Source organism: Salvelinus fontinalis, chromosome 37 (genome assembly GCF_029448725.1).
Source record: "Salvelinus fontinalis isolate EN_2023a chromosome 37, ASM2944872v1, whole genome shotgun sequence".
Classification (NCBI taxonomy): domain Eukaryota; kingdom Metazoa; phylum Chordata; class Actinopteri; order Salmoniformes; family Salmonidae; genus Salvelinus; species Salvelinus fontinalis.
The window spans coordinates 25,681,317-25,701,151 of NC_074701.1; the positions used below are offsets into that span (position 1 = coordinate 25,681,317).

At 43.8% G+C, this 19,835-nt stretch overlaps 1 protein-coding gene across 1 annotated transcript in view; it reads right to left on the reverse strand.

The window, feature by feature from the left end:
• LOC129836424 (ankyrin-3-like) overlaps positions 1–18,242 on the reverse strand; it is a 153,209-nt gene extending 134,967 nt beyond the window's left edge. The window contains exon 1 of the mRNA XM_055902562.1: positions 17,354–18,242. Within this exon, the coding sequence (XP_055758537.1) occupies positions 17,354–17,419 (66 nt within the window). The 5' untranslated portion in view covers positions 17,420–18,242. The remainder of the gene's footprint in view (positions 1–17,353) is intronic.
• Positions 18,243–19,835: the final 1,593 nt, after the last annotated feature.

The following is a 19,835-nucleotide window of genomic DNA, read 5'->3' on the forward strand; positions in this document are numbered from 1 at the left end:
AAGCGAGTAGCAGCAGCGTAAAAAAGGTCTGTGTAGCCATTTGATTAGCTGTTCAGCAGTCTTACGCCTTGGGGGTAGAAGCTGTTAAGAAGCCTTTTGGACCTAGACTTGGCGCTCCAGTACCGCTTGCCGTGCGGTAGCAGAGAGAACAGTCTATGACTAGGGTGGCTGGAGTCTCCTGCCTTCTGACTTCACTTGTCTGTCACCCAGTCATCAGTAAGTAAGAGATTGACAGATAGAGCAGAAAGGTAAACAAAGCAAGAGACGTATGGAGTGATAGAGGGAGAAAGGACCATAGAGAAACATATGCAGGGTGCAAGAGAGACAGAGAGAGGGATGAAGATGAGGGAGAGTGATAACCAATGTGAGAATCGCTGAATGTTCCGCCTCTCTTTTATCTGTCAATGTGAGTAGGGCAGAGGCACTCTGATGGGTGATAGATGAAGTGTTTGCCTCTAATCCAGCTTCATTCCTTACACTACAACTACCATGACCCTGACTCATAACACTATGCTGGTTCATTAGTGCACTACTCAGAGCAGAGAGATACAAGGTCCATATAAATAAATCAATTATACTGTATTTCTATGACATGGTCTATATATAATGTGAAGCAAACTGCCCCTTATTTCCCCACACAGTGAGTGAGGGTATGGGTTTAGATGATTGTTTTTACTGTATTCAGTGGAGGGCCAGAGATAAGTGGTGTGAAGAGCTTTAAGATAAGATTTGACAATATTTGTAAGGCGTCAGCTGTTTTCCATGTCTTTTTTTCTTCCTTTGAAAGAGTCAACTCTAAGAATTTGTTTGGAGAAATCTAATTCTATCACATAACAAGGCTCATTCTGGCGTTGCCTTTATCCACAGTGAAACAGTGTTGGCGTGATCTCCTGATACTCAGCAGCACACTCAAATGGGACCTAACCATCTCTCTATAGAAAATCTGACATTTGTTCAGCTCTTCAGACAGTGTTCCTTAATTCAAATAATCAGCAGCTCGACAGCTCTAATTAGCTGGCATTATAGGCATAATAATAAGGTAAATCCCCACTATAGAAGCTGGATCCACTCTCCTCCTTTATCCCTGGAAAGACCAGAGTATATCCCCTCCCAAACAGGCTGAGAGGATGTTGGAAGAGTTCAGATAGCATTATGGAATAGACATACATTTTTACAAAGCACCCATTAAAAGGACACATTTCCTTGTCTGAAGATCTGATGATATCTCTGTCTTGCCTAGGTTCTTTGCATAAACCCAACTTAAAACTGATTTTAAAGTGAGCAGAATTCATGCTAACTCAATTTCCTCTCTGGCTGTCTCAGTATCAGTACCATCTCATTACATTACCAATTCACAGTACGAAGCTCCATCAATAGCAATGTGGTTTTCAGCTAATCGCAGCTGTGGCTTGGATTACAAAACCACCCATTATTGCAATTATATTCTTAAACCAAGATATCCAAAACACATCAAATAGAGGTTTCTCTGCCATATTATTTCTTTACATGATTTATTTGCACATGTCTAGATATATAGTACTTGACCCTACAGAATAGGTATAATATAAGCTTGGTTGTAGTGTAATAGAGAAAGTGTGTGTGTGTGTGTGTGTGTGTGTGTGTGTGTGTGTGTGTGTGTGTGTGTGTGTGTTTGTGTGTGTGAATGCATGCATGCGTGTATGGGATGGTTCTCAGTCGTGGCTGTATTGTGCACTGTGGGGGTTTCAGCCTCCGGACAGTGATCTTGGGCTGTGCTGACTTTGCCGGGTCTAGGAAGTGTGTTATTAAGTGCTCAGACTTGGAGCCTGTAGAATTACACTAGTAAAGTGTTTGTGTCTGGAGAATCTAGAGGGAGAGATCCAACTATATTTTGTACTTGCACGTGCACACACAAACACACACACACAGAGAGTCAAATCCCAGATCATCGTCATTTCAGCAGATACATAGCCTCCACAGCAGTACTCCTAGCTGACTGTATTTCATAATGTGGACTCTGACTTTCAGAGTTGATCACATCTTCCCACACAGCTTTATGTAACACCTTTTCGATGTGGTAATTCCAGAGATCAGAGATTTCCATTGTGTTTCCTCTGTGTTATATTGAAGAGGGTCATTATTAAGCTATGTGTTGTGGTTGTCTCCTCCCTGAATGCACTTATTATTGTAAATCACACGGGACAAGATGGTCTTCTACAGTGGGGCAAAAAAGTATTTAGTCAGCCACCAATTGTGCAAGTTCTCCCACTTAAAAAGATGAGAGACGCCTGTAATTTTCATCATAGGTACACTTCAACTATGACATACAAAATGAGAAAAAGAAATCCAGAAAATCACATTGTAGGATTTTTTTATGAATTTATTTGCAAATTATGATAGAAAATAAGTATTTGGTCAATAACAAAAGTTTATCTCAATACTTTGTTATATACCCTTTGTTGGCAATGACAGAGGTCAAACGTTTTCTGTAAGTCTTCACAAGGTTTTCACACACTGTTGCTGGTATTTTGGCCCATTCCTCCATGCAGATCTCCTCTAGAGCAGTGATGTTTTGGGGCTGTTGCTGGGCAACACAGACTTTCAACTCCCTACATAGATTTTCTATGGGGTTGAGATCTGGAGACTGGCTAGGCCACTCCAGGACCTTGAAATGCTTCTTACGAAGCCACTCCTTCGTTGCCCGGGCGGTGTGTTTGGGATCATTGTCATCTTCAATGCCCTTGCTGATGGTAGGCTTTGTTACTTTGGTCCCAGCTCTCTGCAGGTCATTCACTAGGTCCCCCCGTGTGGTTCTGGGATTTTTGCTCAGCGTTCTTGTGATCATTTTGACCCCACGGGGTGAGATCTTGCGTGGAGCCCCAGATCGAGGGAGATTATCAGTGGTCTTGTATGTCTTCCATTTCCTAATAATTGCTCCCACAGTTGATTTCTTAAAACCAAGCTCCTTACCTATTGCAGATTCAGTCTTCCCAGCCTAGTGCAGGTCTACAATTTTGTTTCTGGTGTCCTTTGACAGCTCTTTGGTCTTGGCCATAGTGGAGTTTGGAGTGTGACTGTTTGAGGTTGTGGACAGGTGTCTTTTATACTGATAACAAGTTCAAACAAGTGCCATTAATACAGGCAACGAGTGGAGGACAGAGGAGCCTCTTAAAGAAGAAGTTACAGGTCTGTGAGAGCCAGAAATCTTGCTTGTTTGTAGGTGACCAAATACGTATTTTCCACCATAATTTGCAAATAAATTCATAAAAAATTCTACAATGTGATTTTCTGGAGAAAAAAAAATCTAATTTTGTCTGTCATAGTTGAAGTGTACCTATGATGAAAAGTACAGGCCTCTCTCATCTTTTTAAGTGGGAGAACTTGCACAATTGGTGGCTGACTAAATACTTTTTTGCCCCACTGTATATGCAAAGACCTCTCCCCATGTTCCCACTCAGGTTTTTACACCTGTTACTCAGCCACACTGACACCTCTCATGTTTTTTTGTGGACCAACCACCTCCACAGCAGGCTACCCTTCCAGTGACCCTGCCTCTGCCCAGAGTCTGGAGAGCTGCCCATCAGATCTGGAGCTCTTCTGGAGCTCTACCAGGTTCATAGACTGGCACCACCAGGATCTCCCTTTGGCCTGCCTGTGGAAAGGGATAGCCTCTGCCTTAGGGGAAAGGTCAACTGTCTAATGCAGATCCAGGATCAGTTTATCCTACCCAAATCCCAATCCCAAATAAGAGATGACATCCAGAGCAGACCTTGCAGGTCTAAGAAGTGATCAGTATCCTGAGGGGGAAAAAAGCCACAATTCTCTTTCAAACTGAGCTTTGCTGCTGCTCCTATCTGCTGAGATTTATTCATGACACAAATGGATAAGAGCCTCCCTCCCTCCCTCCCCCACCAGTTCTCACCCATCCACCCTATCCCCCGGCCTCCATTACATCATCTCCAGACCCCTCTGATGTTTCCTCCAACCCTCCCTCCCTGTTCTCTCCGCTCGCATTAATCACATATCATTAAAGGGATACTTCAGTATTTTGTCAATGAGACCCTTTATCTGCTTATCCAGAGTCAGATTTTTTGTCTCTGCATGCAGTTTGAAGGAAGTTGCTAACTAGTGCTAGCACAATTGCAAACTAGCATTAGCGCAATGCGTGGAAGTCTATGGGTATCTGCAACCGTGCTAGCAGATACCCATAGACCTCCAGTCATTGTGCTACAGATACCCATAGACCTCCAGTCATTGTGCTACAGATACCCATAGACCTCCAGTCATTGTGCTACAGATACCCATAGACCTCCAGTCATTGTGCTACAGATACCCATAGACTTCCACTCATTGCGTTAACGCTAGTTTTCACTTGTGCTAGCACTAGTTAGCAACTTACTTCATACTGGACACACAGACAAAAAAATATATAAATGAGTTAATCTGACTCTGGGAAGTAGATGAAGAGCCTCATTGCCAAAATGCCAAAGTATCCCTTTAAGTGTCAGAGAGAATTCATTTTCACTGTATGTGTGTGTGAGGCACAACTCAGGACATTTGGTGCAACAAGCTCCGATGGCCGCTCTGGTTGCTCTGGCTACAGCTTGGCTCTCTGTCTTCAATTAGTGTCTGGCTGAGGGATTGGCCGGGCTAATGCCTTCCTGCCGGCACCCTGGCCTGTTCTATATGTAGGGTAATGGGGGTCCTCTCCACTCTGAGATGAAACTGTATCTATGAGTCTGTAAGATCACAGACGTAGTGAACACGGACAGAAGACACCAACATGCAACATGCATCCATATTTGTTAAGTAGGATAGATCTATGGTGTGCTCTTTGTACCTAGAAAAGGGGCCTCTCGCTTTTGATCCCTGTCTCTCTGACAGACACACACATATAAATAGAGAAGCACACACCCTCACAGTCCTCACAGTCCTCACACTCCTCACACTCCTCACAGTCCTCACACTCCTCACAGTCCTCACACTCCTCACACTCCTCACAGTCCTCTTGAGAGATGAGGTCTGTTTTCTGAGGTGTTTCATTAGCAAACAAACACACGCATACAACGCTCACGCATGTACACATGCTCGCGGCACACCACATGCACGCACATGTGCATGCAAGCACACACACACTTACACCCACTGTTGATTTACTTTCTGGGGTATCTCGTCAACAGTCTCACACAGTCTCGGTGGGAGGTTGTTACACTCCACACTCCTATTGACCACAGGCTCCAGAAATGTGTCACTGACAACAACAACTAACTACCAAACTAGCCCACTACAAACCGCCAAAGCCCTCCCTGGCCTAGCCTTCTATCCCTGCAGTAATTTCACACCCCCTCCGACTGAGACTACCCCCTTCCAACCTCGACTAACTCCTCTTCAAAAAGGCTGCTATGTCACACAAAACAGGCTTATCAAATAAACTGAAGGAGAAGTACTCAGTGATCTATTCTGTGATTGAGCTGATGCCTTTAGTTCAGTATTGCATGTTTCTACTGTTAAAACCAGATTTGTAATGGTACGTTTTTTGCAAAACACTCTTACAGAAGCAATACAATCTCAAATTTGTTGCTGAGAAAAGAGGGAAATAATGACAGAACAGAACAAACAGTCTCTGGGTTCCTCATTAAAGCCTATGGTGGGGGAATGGACTATCCCAGGCTCAAAGGAAAATCTGATAAATCACATCTATATGCTAAAAGCATGTCAGCATAGAGTGGGTGTAGCTCCGTGTGTTCACCCTAACCCTGAACCAATCACTCTGATTTCTCATTTCATTTCCCCATAATCTCTGCTTACCAGAGAACTCACTTTCTCTCTCATCCTGTTTCTCATTCCTCTATTAGCTATGTAAGTGAACTTTTGGATCTGCCAATCGAATATCCATTTCCTTTTAAAGAATATTAAAGACACACACACACAGAAACACACACATACACACACACACACACACACACACACACACACACACACACACACACACATTCTATTATGAGTAGTGAGGTGAAGATAATTGTAATGCATGAGTGAGAGTGTGTGTCTGTGAACCCAGGCCAAACACAGTGTTGGGTAAAGTAGCTGAATCAGTGGGCTCAGTGTGGCTCTTCAAAACGGTCATTAAGACTACACCATAAATTACGACAAGGGGCGCCTCCTCTCCTGTTCTACTCAGTTTTCAGAGAGCTAAAAATATCATAACAGCATCACTACTGCCAGTCTGCAATAATAACACTATGAATATTGTGACATTACTGTGTCATTAGCTGGTCATGGCATTGCTCTGTATGAAATCCAATGGGAATTTGAATCGCATGACTGAGGAAGTTTTTTTTTAGGTGTTAGTATCGACCTCTCACTATCTTTCCCCTTTCCAATTCAACTTCTGAACTCACATTCTCTCACGGCTTCCTTTCTCTCTATATGCTGACATCCCTCTCTGCTTAAGATGTTCTCTCTCTCTCCCTTGCTCTCTCTCGCTCTCTCTCTGTCTGTATGCTTGTCTCTCTGTCTTTCTGTCCCTACTTTCCTTCCTCCACCTTATCTCTCTCCCCCACTGTGGGGGAGCTGGCTGTCCCAGGTGATGTTATTCCCTGTGGGGTCATGTTACATCGCTGTCACCCCCAGATCTACGTCCCTCGGGAGCGCTGGGACATTTAAATGCTCTTCCAGACCACATTCTCCACCCCCAGTCCCCTGTCTCAGGAGCAGCCTATCGGGTTCCTTCGCCGACACCAGAGAGCCTGGGAAAAACGCTGTGGCTCCAAGCAGAGACGTGACGTGATCTTCTGGAGTGGGTTGGGGATCCACCAGGATTACAGCCATCCTTCAACCTGAGGACAGAGCGAAGGGACCTGTCTGGCTTGGCCTAGTCGGCACAGAGCTTCCCCCAGGCAAGAGTTGCGAGATTATAGCTACATTCCTATATTACTCCTGTATTAACCAAATGTGCTCTTCCCCAAAGGAGGGGGGCATAGTGTTGGAAGCAGTTATTTAAAAAAAAGCATAGGTTGACTAATATCATGACATACATTGTTCCCTGCTAAATTATACTGAAGCTGAAATTCTTCACTGTCAATGTACAGCGTTTAATAAATTACTTTTGGTAGAGCTCAGTATATTCTTTTCAATAGCTTTTACAGTTGCCATGGTGACACTCAGGAGAGCTTAAAGAAGATCTCAGACTTGATAAAAGGGTTTTTGCTTCCTGGTGACTCAGACCAGGACTGACAGCTCTTTGGAGTCCATGAGGTGGCAGGCGGAGTGAGCAAGAAGCAAGACATTGAACATGAAGACATTTTTGTAGAATGATCTTACAGAGGCAATGCCAGAGGTTCAGCAACACTGCCAAAGGACCACATACAGATTTAGGATCTTAATTTGATCACCCTGTTGCAGGAGAACTTTCCTGGTTTGAGGTTTTTAAAGGCTTCTGAAGTTTGTAATTTCAGACTCGATTTTCCCTTACAAAAAATGTATCAACCCCTACAAAAATATCTGTTCATTATAATCCACACAATAGTTCCTATTTCCTGTTGCTGCAGGATTATTTTTTGCTATAGCAAACTGGTTAAAATATTGATCCTACATCTGTAAAGAGCTCTCTGGAATAGGCTCAAAGACATCAAAGCCTGAGCCAGAACAGGTTGAAATGTGGGCCTTTCAGTTGCCTTGTGGCCCTCGGATTTGGAAAGCATTCAGCAACATTTCAGGGGATGCCTTGACTCAGCATTAATGTTTTGTGACCATGCACAAAGAGAAGAACAGAAAGACACTGGTTTCTACTGAGCTGAGTACAAGCTGGTACACTCACTCACTCAGGCATTGACCATGAAACTCACAAAAGGGTGACATTTTCCCAAAATTGTTCTACACTGACGGAGAAGAGAACAGAGACAAGGTTTAAAAGGTGGACTGTTGTGGGTGGAAGACACCCTGTTCCTGGAATTCCTGGTTCATTACATCTGATATTGTATGTGCTTGGATACCTACATTCTTAGAAAAAAAGGTGCCATCTAGAACCAAAAAAGTCCCCATATGATAACCCTTTGAAGAACCCTTTTTGGTTCCAGGTAGAACTCTTTTAGGTTCCATGTAGAACCCTTTCCACAGAGGGTTCTAGATGGAACCCAAAAGAGTTATACCTGGAACCAAAAAAGGTTCTACATGGAATCAGAAAGTGTTCTCATATGGGGACATCCAAAGAACCCTTTTGCAAACCTTTTTTCTAAGAGTGTCTGATATATGTTTCTCTGCGCATATGTGTATGTTTGTGTGTGACAATAATTCTATTTCTGGTCCAGGGGTTTGGTTTCTAGAGCTACCAGCAACAGCGCCTCATGCTCAATTCCTGCCCTAAAGGCCTGGGGTGCAGGAGAAGGAAAGAGCCATCCTGCTGCTCTGGAATTGGTTTACATCACCAGCGGAAAATGGCACCAATGCCATTGGGTGGGGGTCAGGCTAATGTTGATTTATTTAACTCCCCCTACCTCGCTTCAGAGAAACGCTTCCACACAACCATGGCAACAGACCCACACACCGTGACGATGATTTAGTGCCAGTTTGCTGCTGTATAAATACTCCCTCTCTCTCTCTCTCTCTCTCTCTCTCTCTCTCTCTCTCTCTCTCTCTCTCTCTCTCTCTCTCTCTCTCTCTCTCTCTCTCTCTCTCTCTCTCTCTCTCTCTCTCTCTCTCTCTCTCTCTCTCTCTCTCTCTCTCTCTCTCTCTCTCTCCTCTCTCTCTCTCTCTCTCTCTCTCTCTCTCTCTCTCTCTCTCTCTCTCTCTCTCTCTCTCTCTCTCTCTCTCTCTCTCTCTCTCTCTCTCTCTCTCTTTATGCTCTCTTTCTCTCACTCTATTTCACTCTCTCGCATGATCTTGCTGTCCTACTCTCTCTCTCTTTCTCTCTCTCTCTCTCTCCATGTAATGCGCGTTATGTCTCTGTCTATCTCTGTCTCTCTCCATGCTCTGCCCTCCTTCTCGTTCTCTCGCTGTGGGAGACAGATACAGTTCATTTGTGTCTGATTTTCTCTTGACTGGCTGACAGGTTGATCCCTCTGCCCTCTCCCCAGGGCATGCAGCTGTGCTGGGGCCCATCTGCCTGGAGGAGCACAAGGAAGATCCCAGAAGAAGATGTGTGTGTGTGTGTGTGTCTGCATGCACACGTTTAAGGACGGTGGTGTATGATTATCATGCCACACCCATGAGCTTAAAAAATGTGAGGTGGAGGGGTGACGTAGGAGAAGGCAAAGGAAAATCTCTCAAACACCAACAATGTTTTCCCACAACATTACTAACATTACACATTAAAAAATATATATATTAATTTGATACATTAGTATGTCACAATGCGCACACACACACCCCCTCACTTTGTTTCTTCTATTCTCATTGGTCTGGGCTACTCTCTCTTCTTCTCGTTCTCTCTGTCTCTCTTACACACACATACACACACACACATCCTGCTCCTCTTGATATACTTTCTAATCTAAAGCGTAAACCTATTCCGCTTAAGGATACACTCTGTGCCAGGTCCATTAACTTAATCTAAAAGAAAAAACACAGACAGGTACTTCAACGTATTGCATGGGAGAATTCTGTCAGCACTTTCAGAAAGACTGTGTTGTTATCGACAATGCTCTGATATGGGATTATATCACCAATCTTCTAAACACAGGGCTCTTAGTCACTGTCAGAGTTATGTCACTAAGACAAATACCAGAGCACTGCACTATCAGTCCCGTTGCCACGGAGAAAGGCATTGGGCCATCATTTAAAACAAAAGATGGAAGAAAGAAATGGCAAAACTCTACAGAGTAATTCCAGTCCCCTACATCATATTTGTCCTTCCTAAATAAACCAATGCCTCAACTTTGACCTCACAAAATAACATAATTTTGTCTCACATACGTAGATAAACATATTTCCAAGTGACACTGCCTTTGTCAGTCAGACAATAACCAACCATACAGCATGACTGTTAGTCGCTTTGGATAAAAGCGTCTGCTAAATGGCATATATTATTATATTATTATTATGATCATCTTATTATTATACAATGAGTATACCAAGCATTAGGAACACCTTCCTAGTACTGAGTTGCAGAAGATTAGCATCACAGAGTTGGGTCATTGTCATGACAACGGAGACAGACCGATTACCTGCTGTCCCCTCTTGCAATGTGAGGTGACAGGCCAGGATGTCCCCACTGTCCTCCAATGAGAGGAACTGTATCTGGAGCAAAAAACCCACAGCTGTATGTACATCCTTCACCTATGAACAGTATATTTCAACACCCGGATGGACAATCATTTACATGAACAAATACATTGAATAAATACTAACTAGATGCTGAAGAAGGGAGGAGTGTCATATTAGTAATCTTCATTTATCAATCACATTATTTTACTGTATACTGAAGTTCTCTCCAGGATCCTACATCATTTGAATTTGAATGACAGGCATTGGGATCTGAAGCTGCACACAAACACAGACACAAATTACATTTCAGTTTGATTTATAACATTTCCATAATCGTCGAAGTCAGCAGCCTTCCTTTAAAATATACTGTACTTGATTGCATCCTTGAATATTTCCCATCAGGAGTCTCATGAAATATATATTTGGCCTGATCGCTACAGGGTTGACTAGAACACCGGCCCCCTCTACTCACTCTCCCTCGCTCACTCTCGCCCTCTATATCCCTCGCTCTCTGAACAGAAAGTAGTTGCCATGGCTACAATCATTAACACATCTGGCATGCTTATCTGCTGCTCACACACACACACACACACACACTTTAACATTCCATCACAGGAATACATTTGTATGCATATGGTAGAGAAGGTATTCTCAGTATCATGCCCTCATCAGAGATCGTTCACCAGTAGTTGTACTGATTATCCTCCCAATGGCAGAGCCTATTTGTGGATCCTGAGGTGTGAGGTGACTAAATTTGACAATGTTCTAGCTTTAGGTCCTGATGGTATCAATCTGTACTGGATGTTTGCTTGTACCATATAATACATTGGGAGCACAGGAGGTTGGTGGGACCTTAATTGGGGAGGATGGGCTTGTGCTAATGGCTAAAGCGGAATGAGTAGAATGGTATCAAATACATCAAACAAAAAAATTCCATGTGATTGATGCCATTCCATTTCCTCCGTTTCAGCCATTATTATGAGCCATCCTCTCCTCAGCAGCCTCCACTGATTTGGAGTGACGGGTCTGGTTAGATCCAGTAGGGGAGGTAGTCTGGGCAGTGGCGATTTTAGCATGTTATATCTTGGTGGGTAAAAAAAAAAAAAAAGTGGGATGCATGCCAGCAAAGCCACTACACAACACAACACAAAAAAATACATAAATTGCACTTTAACGGTGACAAACGGTGTCCACAAACGTCCTACATAAATCTGTTCCAACAGCAGTCCCAACATCTTACCGTTTCTACAGTTGGCTATCAGCGGAGCCTTGTCTGTTCGTTCAGCCTAATTTACTGCCTTTTAAAAAAACATAGCTGACATGGCTGACTTGCTTAAACAAATGTGGTTTCTAATGACAATTGAGATGTACAAACTATGACATAAGAGAACGACAAGCGGATAAGAGGCAATCCGTAATTTCGATTAAGACATTAATGAGCGAGCTAGGACGGACGCAGTCAATATTACACTTTTAAAATGTACAGCGACAGAATTCAGAACATGGGCAAGTTCTTACAGTGTTCTACCCTGTACACCAAATCAGAACCGTAGGATAAATAAAGGGGGCATATAAGCAGACAATGAAAGCTCTAACAATAATCAATGATTACATTTCTCTAAAACAGGTTATAGGCTACATATGCACCACCAAGTCAGAACAGTAGGTGAAATTAAGAGGGGTAAATATACCAAATTATTAGGGTGAGGCACATGGGCTACTAATATCTTACTACACAACATGCACTTTTTATTATTTTCTTAGCTACCATATACAGTGGGGAGAACAAGTATTTGAGACACTGCCGATTTTGCAGGTTTTCCTACTTACAAAGCATGTAGAGGTCTGTAATTTTTATCATAGGTACACTTCAACTGTGAGAGACGGAATCTAAAATAAAAATCCAGAAAATCACATTGTATGATTTTTAAGTAATTCATTTGCATTTTATTGCATGACATAAGTATTTGATCACCTACCAACCAGTAAGAATTCCGGCTCTCACAGACCTGTTAGTTTTTCTTTAAGAAGCCCTCCTGTTCTCCACTCATTACCTGTATTAACTGCACCTGTTTGAACTCGTTATCTGTATAAAAGACACCTGTCCACACACTCAATCAAGCAGACTCCAACCTCTCCACAATGGCCAAGACCAGAGAGCTGTGTAAGGACATCAGGGATAAAATTGTAGACCTGCACAAGGCTGGGATGGGCTACAGGACAATAGGCAAGCAGCTTGGTGAGAAGGCAACAACTGTTGGCGCAATTATTAGAAAATGGAAGAAGTTCAAGATGACGGTCAATCACCCTCGGTCTGGGGCTCCATGCAAGATCTCACCTCGTGGGGCATCAATGATCATGAGGAAGGTGAGGGATCAGCCCAGAACTACACGGCAGGACCTGGTCAATGACCTGAAGAGAGCTAGGACCACAGTCTCAAAGAAAACCATTAGTAACACACTACGCCGTCATGGATTAAAATCCTGCAGCGCACGCAAGGTCCCCCTGCTCAAGCCAGCGCACGTCCAGGCCCGTCTGAAGTTTGCTAATGACCATCTGGATGATCCAGAGGAGGAATGGGAGAAGGTCATGTGGTCTGATGAGACAAAAATAGATCTTTTTGGTCTAAACTCCACTCGCCGTGTTTGGAGGAAGAAGAAGGATGAGTACAACCCCAAGAACACCAACCTAACCGTGAAGCATGGAGGTGGAAACATCATTCTTTGGGGATGCTTTTCTGCAAAGGGGACAGGACGACTGCACCATATTGAGGGGAGGATGGATGGGGCCATGTATCGCGAGATCTTGGCCAACAACCTCCTTCCCTCAGTAAGAGCATTGAAGATGGGTCGTGGCTGGGTCTTCCAGCATGACAATGACCCGAAACACACAGCCAAGGCAACTAAGGAGTGGCTCCCTAAGAAGCATCTCAAGGTCCTGGAGTGCCCTAGCCAGTCTCCAGACCTGAATCCAATAGAAAATCTTTGGAGGGAGCTGAAAGTCCGTATTGCCCAGCGACAGCCCCGAAACCTGAAGGATCTGGAGAAGGTCTGTATGGAGGAGTGGGCCAAAATCCCTGCTGCAGTGTGTGCAAACCTGGTCAAGAACAACAGGAAACGTATGATCTCTGTAATTGCAAATAAAGGTTTCTGTACCAAATATTAAGTTCTGCTTTTCTGATGTATCAAATACTTATGTCATGCAATAAAATGCAAATTAATTACTTAAAAATCATACAATGTGATTTTCTGGATTTTTGTTTTAGATTCCGTCTCTCACAGTTGAAGTGTACCTATGATAAAAAATTACAGACCTCTACATGCTTTGTAAGTAGGAAAACCTGCAAAATCCGCAGTGTATCAAATACTTGTTCTCCCCACTGTACGTATCTCCTTGGCATATTTCATAATTTGTGCAACAGCATACAATACATTTTTGTACTCACCCTGTTGTGCTGTGCTCACTTGAACAGGAATGTGGCGTGGCAGTCCTTCGTGGGCAAATTTTGTAATCAAAGTCTGGCATTCTCTGGATTTATGGTGCTTTCAAAACAACGGGGAACTTGGAAAAATAAACAAGGTCGAATCATGATGACGTCATTGATCTTCAGGTCGTAGCTCTAGAAAGAGCTGGATAAATGGATAAATTTATTTTCCCAGTCGGAGCTCGTTTATTCCCGTCTCCCAGTTGTCTTAAACTCACTGAAGTCAAGTTTTCGCAGTTCTGAGTTAACCGTTGTGTCTACAGCATGGCTAATGTTGAATGCTTATCATTTTAAACTTGGAAAAGAGCCCCTTAATCACAGATTTGGGACCACAAGGCCACTCCACTGAATAGCAGGCTAGTGATTGCTTTGCAATGCTTGCAGTTAGCCACTGTCACTGATTCCTTCCAAATCACTCATTGTTGATTTTGCAATTTCCAACTTGTTGTGTAATGTTTATGTCCAATGGCCGATGAGCACCGATACGTTTTATCTATAATTTCTCTTCATTATTTATCTTTATATGACAAGGATTAAAAATGATTTGTCAGTAGATTGTCGATTTGATTCATGATGATGACTACTAGCTAAGATTTAGGAAGTATGATGTTGACATGATCAGTCCAATCAAAGCTACTGTACATATAACATGATTTGACGTCATTTTATCTGTGGACAATGACCTTGAGCCTTCTTGGATAGGCACTTCTAATGTAACTCTATGGCAGCACCCAAGGGACTAGAATTTTCTAGCTCTACCCTTAGACTTGGTGGTGATGTAGTGTCCCCATGAGTGACAGAACACTGAGCCAATCACAGTGCAACGCTCCGTATTTTCTGCTGGGTGCCCCACCACCACAGAAAGCACTGAGCTAGGCTGAAACACCTGCATTTTGAAGCTGCCTTATTCAAAAAAACAAAAAAGAGACCATGTTTGTATGCGGCTTTATTAACTCAATGATATATATATTTTTTTTACATTGTTTGCAAACTGATATGTGACACGTATTAATGCCAAAATAACATGCAAAACAGGCAAGACAAAAAACTATATTTAAATTATTTTTAAGTATTTATTGTGGGGTTTAAAACAAGTGGGACTCTGCCTCACCTGCCCTGAATGGCTGGTCGCCACTGAGTCTGGGTAACAGTTTTAGCTAACATTCCACTCCTTGCCACTCCTGTCATTTGCCAAAGAGGCTGACCTTTCGGCAATCTCGGTCTCTTTGGCAAATGACAGGAGTGGCAAGGAGTGGAATGCAATAGCTGAATAGAGACACCAACCTAGCTATAAGGGAGGTGCTCGCGTCTCCAAAGCACTACTGACATGCATAGTTAGCAAGAGGTAAAGGGCTTTCCTAGCCATAGAACACCACACTTACAGAAAAACCTCATGAATTTGACATGTGGAGTGTTCCAAAACCACATGAATTTCACATGTGAAGTATTCCAAAAACACATGTTTTCATGTGATCAAATCAAATCAAGCTTTATTTATACAGCACATTTCAGACATGGAATACAACGCAATATGCTTCACAGGAAAAAAACTCATGAAAGTTTTTATATTCATTGTTTTTTAAATATTTAGTACACAACAAACATAAGAGGATAAGAAACTAAAGAATAACAATAAAAACTGAACGAAATTATGTGTTTTTTCTGTGAGGGCAGTATTTCCTGTGATGATTACTACACATTACAGTACGTTACTGCTTATGTGAAACAAATCAAATACCTGGCCAGAGGAATTTAGAGGAACAAGCCATCTATTCTTTTGGTTAAAAGTGTTGTGGTACATTTATGAAATTCAAAAGGGAGGGGTTAGAGTTTTCCTGTGATTCAGTTGTGTAACCAGCTCTTTCACTTTCTGTGGTTTAGAAACCCTTTGAGCTGTGGCCATTGATTTTCACAAATTGAGGCCCTGTGTGTGTGTGTGTGTGTGTGTGTGTGTGTGTGTGTGTGTGTGTGTGTGTGTGTGTGTGTGTGTGTGTGTGTGTGTGTGTGTGTGTGTGTGTGTGTGTGTGTGTGTGTGTGTGTGTGTGTGTGTGTGTGTGTGTGTGTGTGTGTGTGTGTGTGTGTGTGTGTGTGCGCTTCCTAGAGGGAGCAAGAAAAATGCCAGCCGAATTTTGTTCCCATGTGGCTGCATGTATTTTGGGGACAAAAACAACAATTTGATGTATGATTAAACCAAAGCAGAGTGATATCAGTTCTCACATCACACACTAAGGGATATTGGGGGCAACAAAGGAACTTACTTCATCCCAGTATCAGCCATGGCCCTGCCAAAAGATTCATACTGAAACAATTATCCCAACCTGATAAACCTGCCCAGTCCCCTGTTCAAAGCCAAACCCTCAAAGCTTCCCTAATCCTCTAGCCTTTCTCCTATCCTAGTCTCCAGTCCCCTGCCTCTGGCCCCGGGCCAAGGCCTCCTCTCTCTCCTGGTCTCCAGTCCCCTGCCTCCGGCCCCGGGCCAAGGCCTCCTCTCTGTCCTGGTCTCCAGTCCCCTGCCTCTGGCCCCGGGCCAAGGCCTCCTCTCTGTCCTGGTCTCCAGTCCCCTACCTCTGGCCCCGGGCCAAGGCCTCCTCTCTGTCCTGGTCTCCAGTCCCCTGCCTCTGGCCCCGGGCCAAGGCCTCCTCTCTGTCCTGGTCTCCAGTCCCCTGCCTCCGGCCCCGGGCCAAGGCCTCCTCTCTGTCCTGGTCTCCAGTCCCCTGCCTCCGGCCCCGGGCCAAGGCCTCCTCTCTGTCCTGCCCAGTAGGGATCAGTGGAACCTGCTGCATCCTATTTATCATGGGCTTACCCCATTGACAAAAGAACAGAGCCCCAGGAGCACAGCACAGCACAACAGCACTTAGTACTGCTTACAAACACACATACACACACACACTCACACACTCACAAAAACATATTGTCTTTCATGACATAAACACTGTGCTGTGCCTAAGAACACTTTTAATTCAAAGGCTTGATCACGGCCTCTGGGGACAGAAGGACAGTGTCAGAAGTACAGCAGTGGACTCACATTGACGCTGTTGAAGAGAGACAACGGATGCTTCCCTCCACCCAAACCCTGAGGCTGTCCCTACCCCTTCATCCTTACAGTGGCTGCTTAGGTAATAATGAGGCTGCTTTAGATCATCAGGTGCACTGGAAATACCAGAGCAACCAGTGGTCACGATGAGTGATTTGTGAGTTAGACCTTTCATGATGGTTTGCATTCCTGGTGAGTCAAATACACACTACAATAAACACACACACACACACACACACACACACACACACACACACACACACACACACACACACACACACACACACACACACACACACACACACACAATTATATGCAGAACTGCTTTGTACAATATGTTCTGTGGTTGAATACGTCTATGTATTTATTAACGTTTTATGATCTCTGCATTGAAGAAACAAGAAACAAACAAAAGTATTTTACAATTCACCAAATGCAAACCAAAGTTAACGTGCAGGAACAGCGGTGAAGGCACACACACCATCCTACTTGAGGCTTGTTCTTTTATGAAACATACCACTTTGATCTCTTTAAACTTACTCTAAAATCCCAGACAAACAACTAGCAGGAGTCATTTGTGTAAACCAACCACTGCATACAAACACATTTCACAGCTTTTACAAAGACAGACAAAAGCTTGTTCCTTTACATACCTTTTTGCCTTTCTTCTTACGATGCGCTGGTTTGCCAGTGGTTTTCTCTTTAGCTTCCTCACTCATCTTGGGACTAAAGATTTTCTGATCTGTTTTTATTCCAACATGTACAGTAGTGCTTCGGCAGTGGTGTTGCTTCAGTGGTGATAAAGTCTCAAACCAATATAAAAGTCCATTTAAAAAGGGCTGTTCCACTGAGAGAGAGAGTGGACTGGAGAGGCTCACACACACACACTCACACTGAGGTCCACTCGAACCCCTTTGCCGCGCGAACAGTGCCTCTCTCCAACACACTCAGAGGCAGGGTGTGGAAGCAGGAGAAAGAAAGGCAGGAGGAGGACGAGGAGGAGGAGGAAGAAGAGTAAGAGTAGGATGTGGATGTTGATGAAGGAAGACAGAAAGGCAAGAGGTAGAATCAAGGAAAATAGTATATTCCTTTAAAGGTAAATAATCCTGTGGGTTGTTGGATCTAGTGCTGCCTATCTGACAGTAGACCCAGTAGCCTCCAACTCCCTTCTAGTCTGACTGAAGCAGATGGAGAAACTGATGGAGGGTGAGGGAGAGTGAGAGAGAGAAAGGGAGAGAGAGAGAGAGAGATGGGTGAGTGAGTGAGTGAGTGAGTGAGTGAGTGAGTGAGAGGGAGTTAGTGAGAGACAGAGAGCGCACGCAAGAGAGAGAGAAGAGGGGGCGTGATCCACACAGTTACAGAGAGAGAGAGAACAGTGAGAGAGAGAGAGGAAAGAGAGCTAAACAAAGCTAGACAGAGAACACAGAGAGCCAAATGATCAGTGGATGGTTGACTCCAGCGTTGAGTGCTTCCTGAGCGGTAAGAGGCTGCTTGTGTTGATCCCAGACGGGGCTGCGATATCAAATGAGAACCCTGCTCCTTTGGCAGGCTGGGGAGATAGGAGTGAGAAGCGGATCATTAACATGACGCATCAGGTCCTTCCAGAAAAGGAAGTCTCCCCACACCCTGTGCCAGCAGGATCAGCTTACTGAGGAGAGCACTGGAGAGAGAGACAGCCCACCCTCTCTCAAACCACAACAGGAGGCAATGTTCATATAACACAACATCTTGAGAGAGAAGGAGAGACAGAGAGAGAGAGTGAAAGAGAAAGAAAGAGGGGCCACACCCTCTTAACCTCAAGAAAGACATGTTTGAGCAGTTAAACATCTAATAAGACAGGAGAAACGGAGAGAAAGGAGAAAACGAAGTCCCAGGTAACAGAGAAATAAAGAGCGTGATGAGAGGAGAGAAAAGGTAGGGAGCGGAGAAAAATACACACAGGCTCAGAGGAGAGTGAAAGTGACAGAGTGAGAGAGAAAATGAGCGAGAGAGAGGGAGGGAGAGAGGGAGGGAGAGAGAGAGAGAGAGAGAGAGCAAGAGAGAGAGGTTTGTTGTGATTGTTCTCCTTCAGTGGGCAGTAAACAGCAGGTTCTTTATTCTGGGTTGTGACTCTACTACAGTCTCCACCGTCGGCCACCAGCCATGCTCCCCTAATCACAAACACTACACCAGCAGAGGGAGTGTGCCCACACTGAGCTGTCATCCCTCAACAACAACACCAAACATAATGCCACAACCACTAGCATCTCGCTCCTCTACCCACAGAGCCAGCTACATCCAGATTGTGGCTGACCTGAGCTCAGGTGGAAAGGGAGACAGACAGAGACAGAATTAGGGAAAGGGGCTGGGTTACACCGTGTATTGGACAATAATCTTACCTCCGTCACTGTTTTAATGTCAAAGGGCGTGGCCTCTCTTACTGAGTCCATGCCAAGGGAGATGGACTAGGGGTTATTGATTTTGCCATAAGGCCAGTAATTACTCTTATTGAGTAACATCCAGTTCTTAAAGCAAATTGTATTTTACTGGCAGAAGATGCATGTTAACTATACATCTGGCAGTTTACCTTTACCTGTAGGCACTCACACATACGCATCCCATGATTTTATGTGGTTTTATGTTTTTGATGTTAATTTCCATTTCAAAAGGGTGATTTTTCCCCACAGCAGTAATCCTGTGAGAGCTTGGCGTGGCGGAATCAGCGTAGCACCCTCAGATAACGTGGCAGGCTGGAAAGGAATATAGAGACAGACAGGGAGACTAATCTACATACAGACTGAGTAGGCAGTCTCTAAACGACTCCCTCCAATATAGACTGACTCCTCTCTGCTCAAAAGGATGGAGATTATCAAAACTACATGGTACATTATGTATATGGAAATATTCATTTTTAAGTTGACCAACCAGTATATGATTTAGGGGTCATTACATGAGGATTGTATGATGTGGCACAAATTAAAGGGGATCATCACGTTAAAATATTGCGTAATGTTTAAATACATGTGTAATTGATTACAGTAGTCATGATCATTTATTACATATATTCAGTCACATGGTACTGCTGCTCTTTAATTCTAGTTGTGGATGGGAGTGCCCTCACTTCTATGCTGACTCTCCCGTCTGCCCTCTACTGGT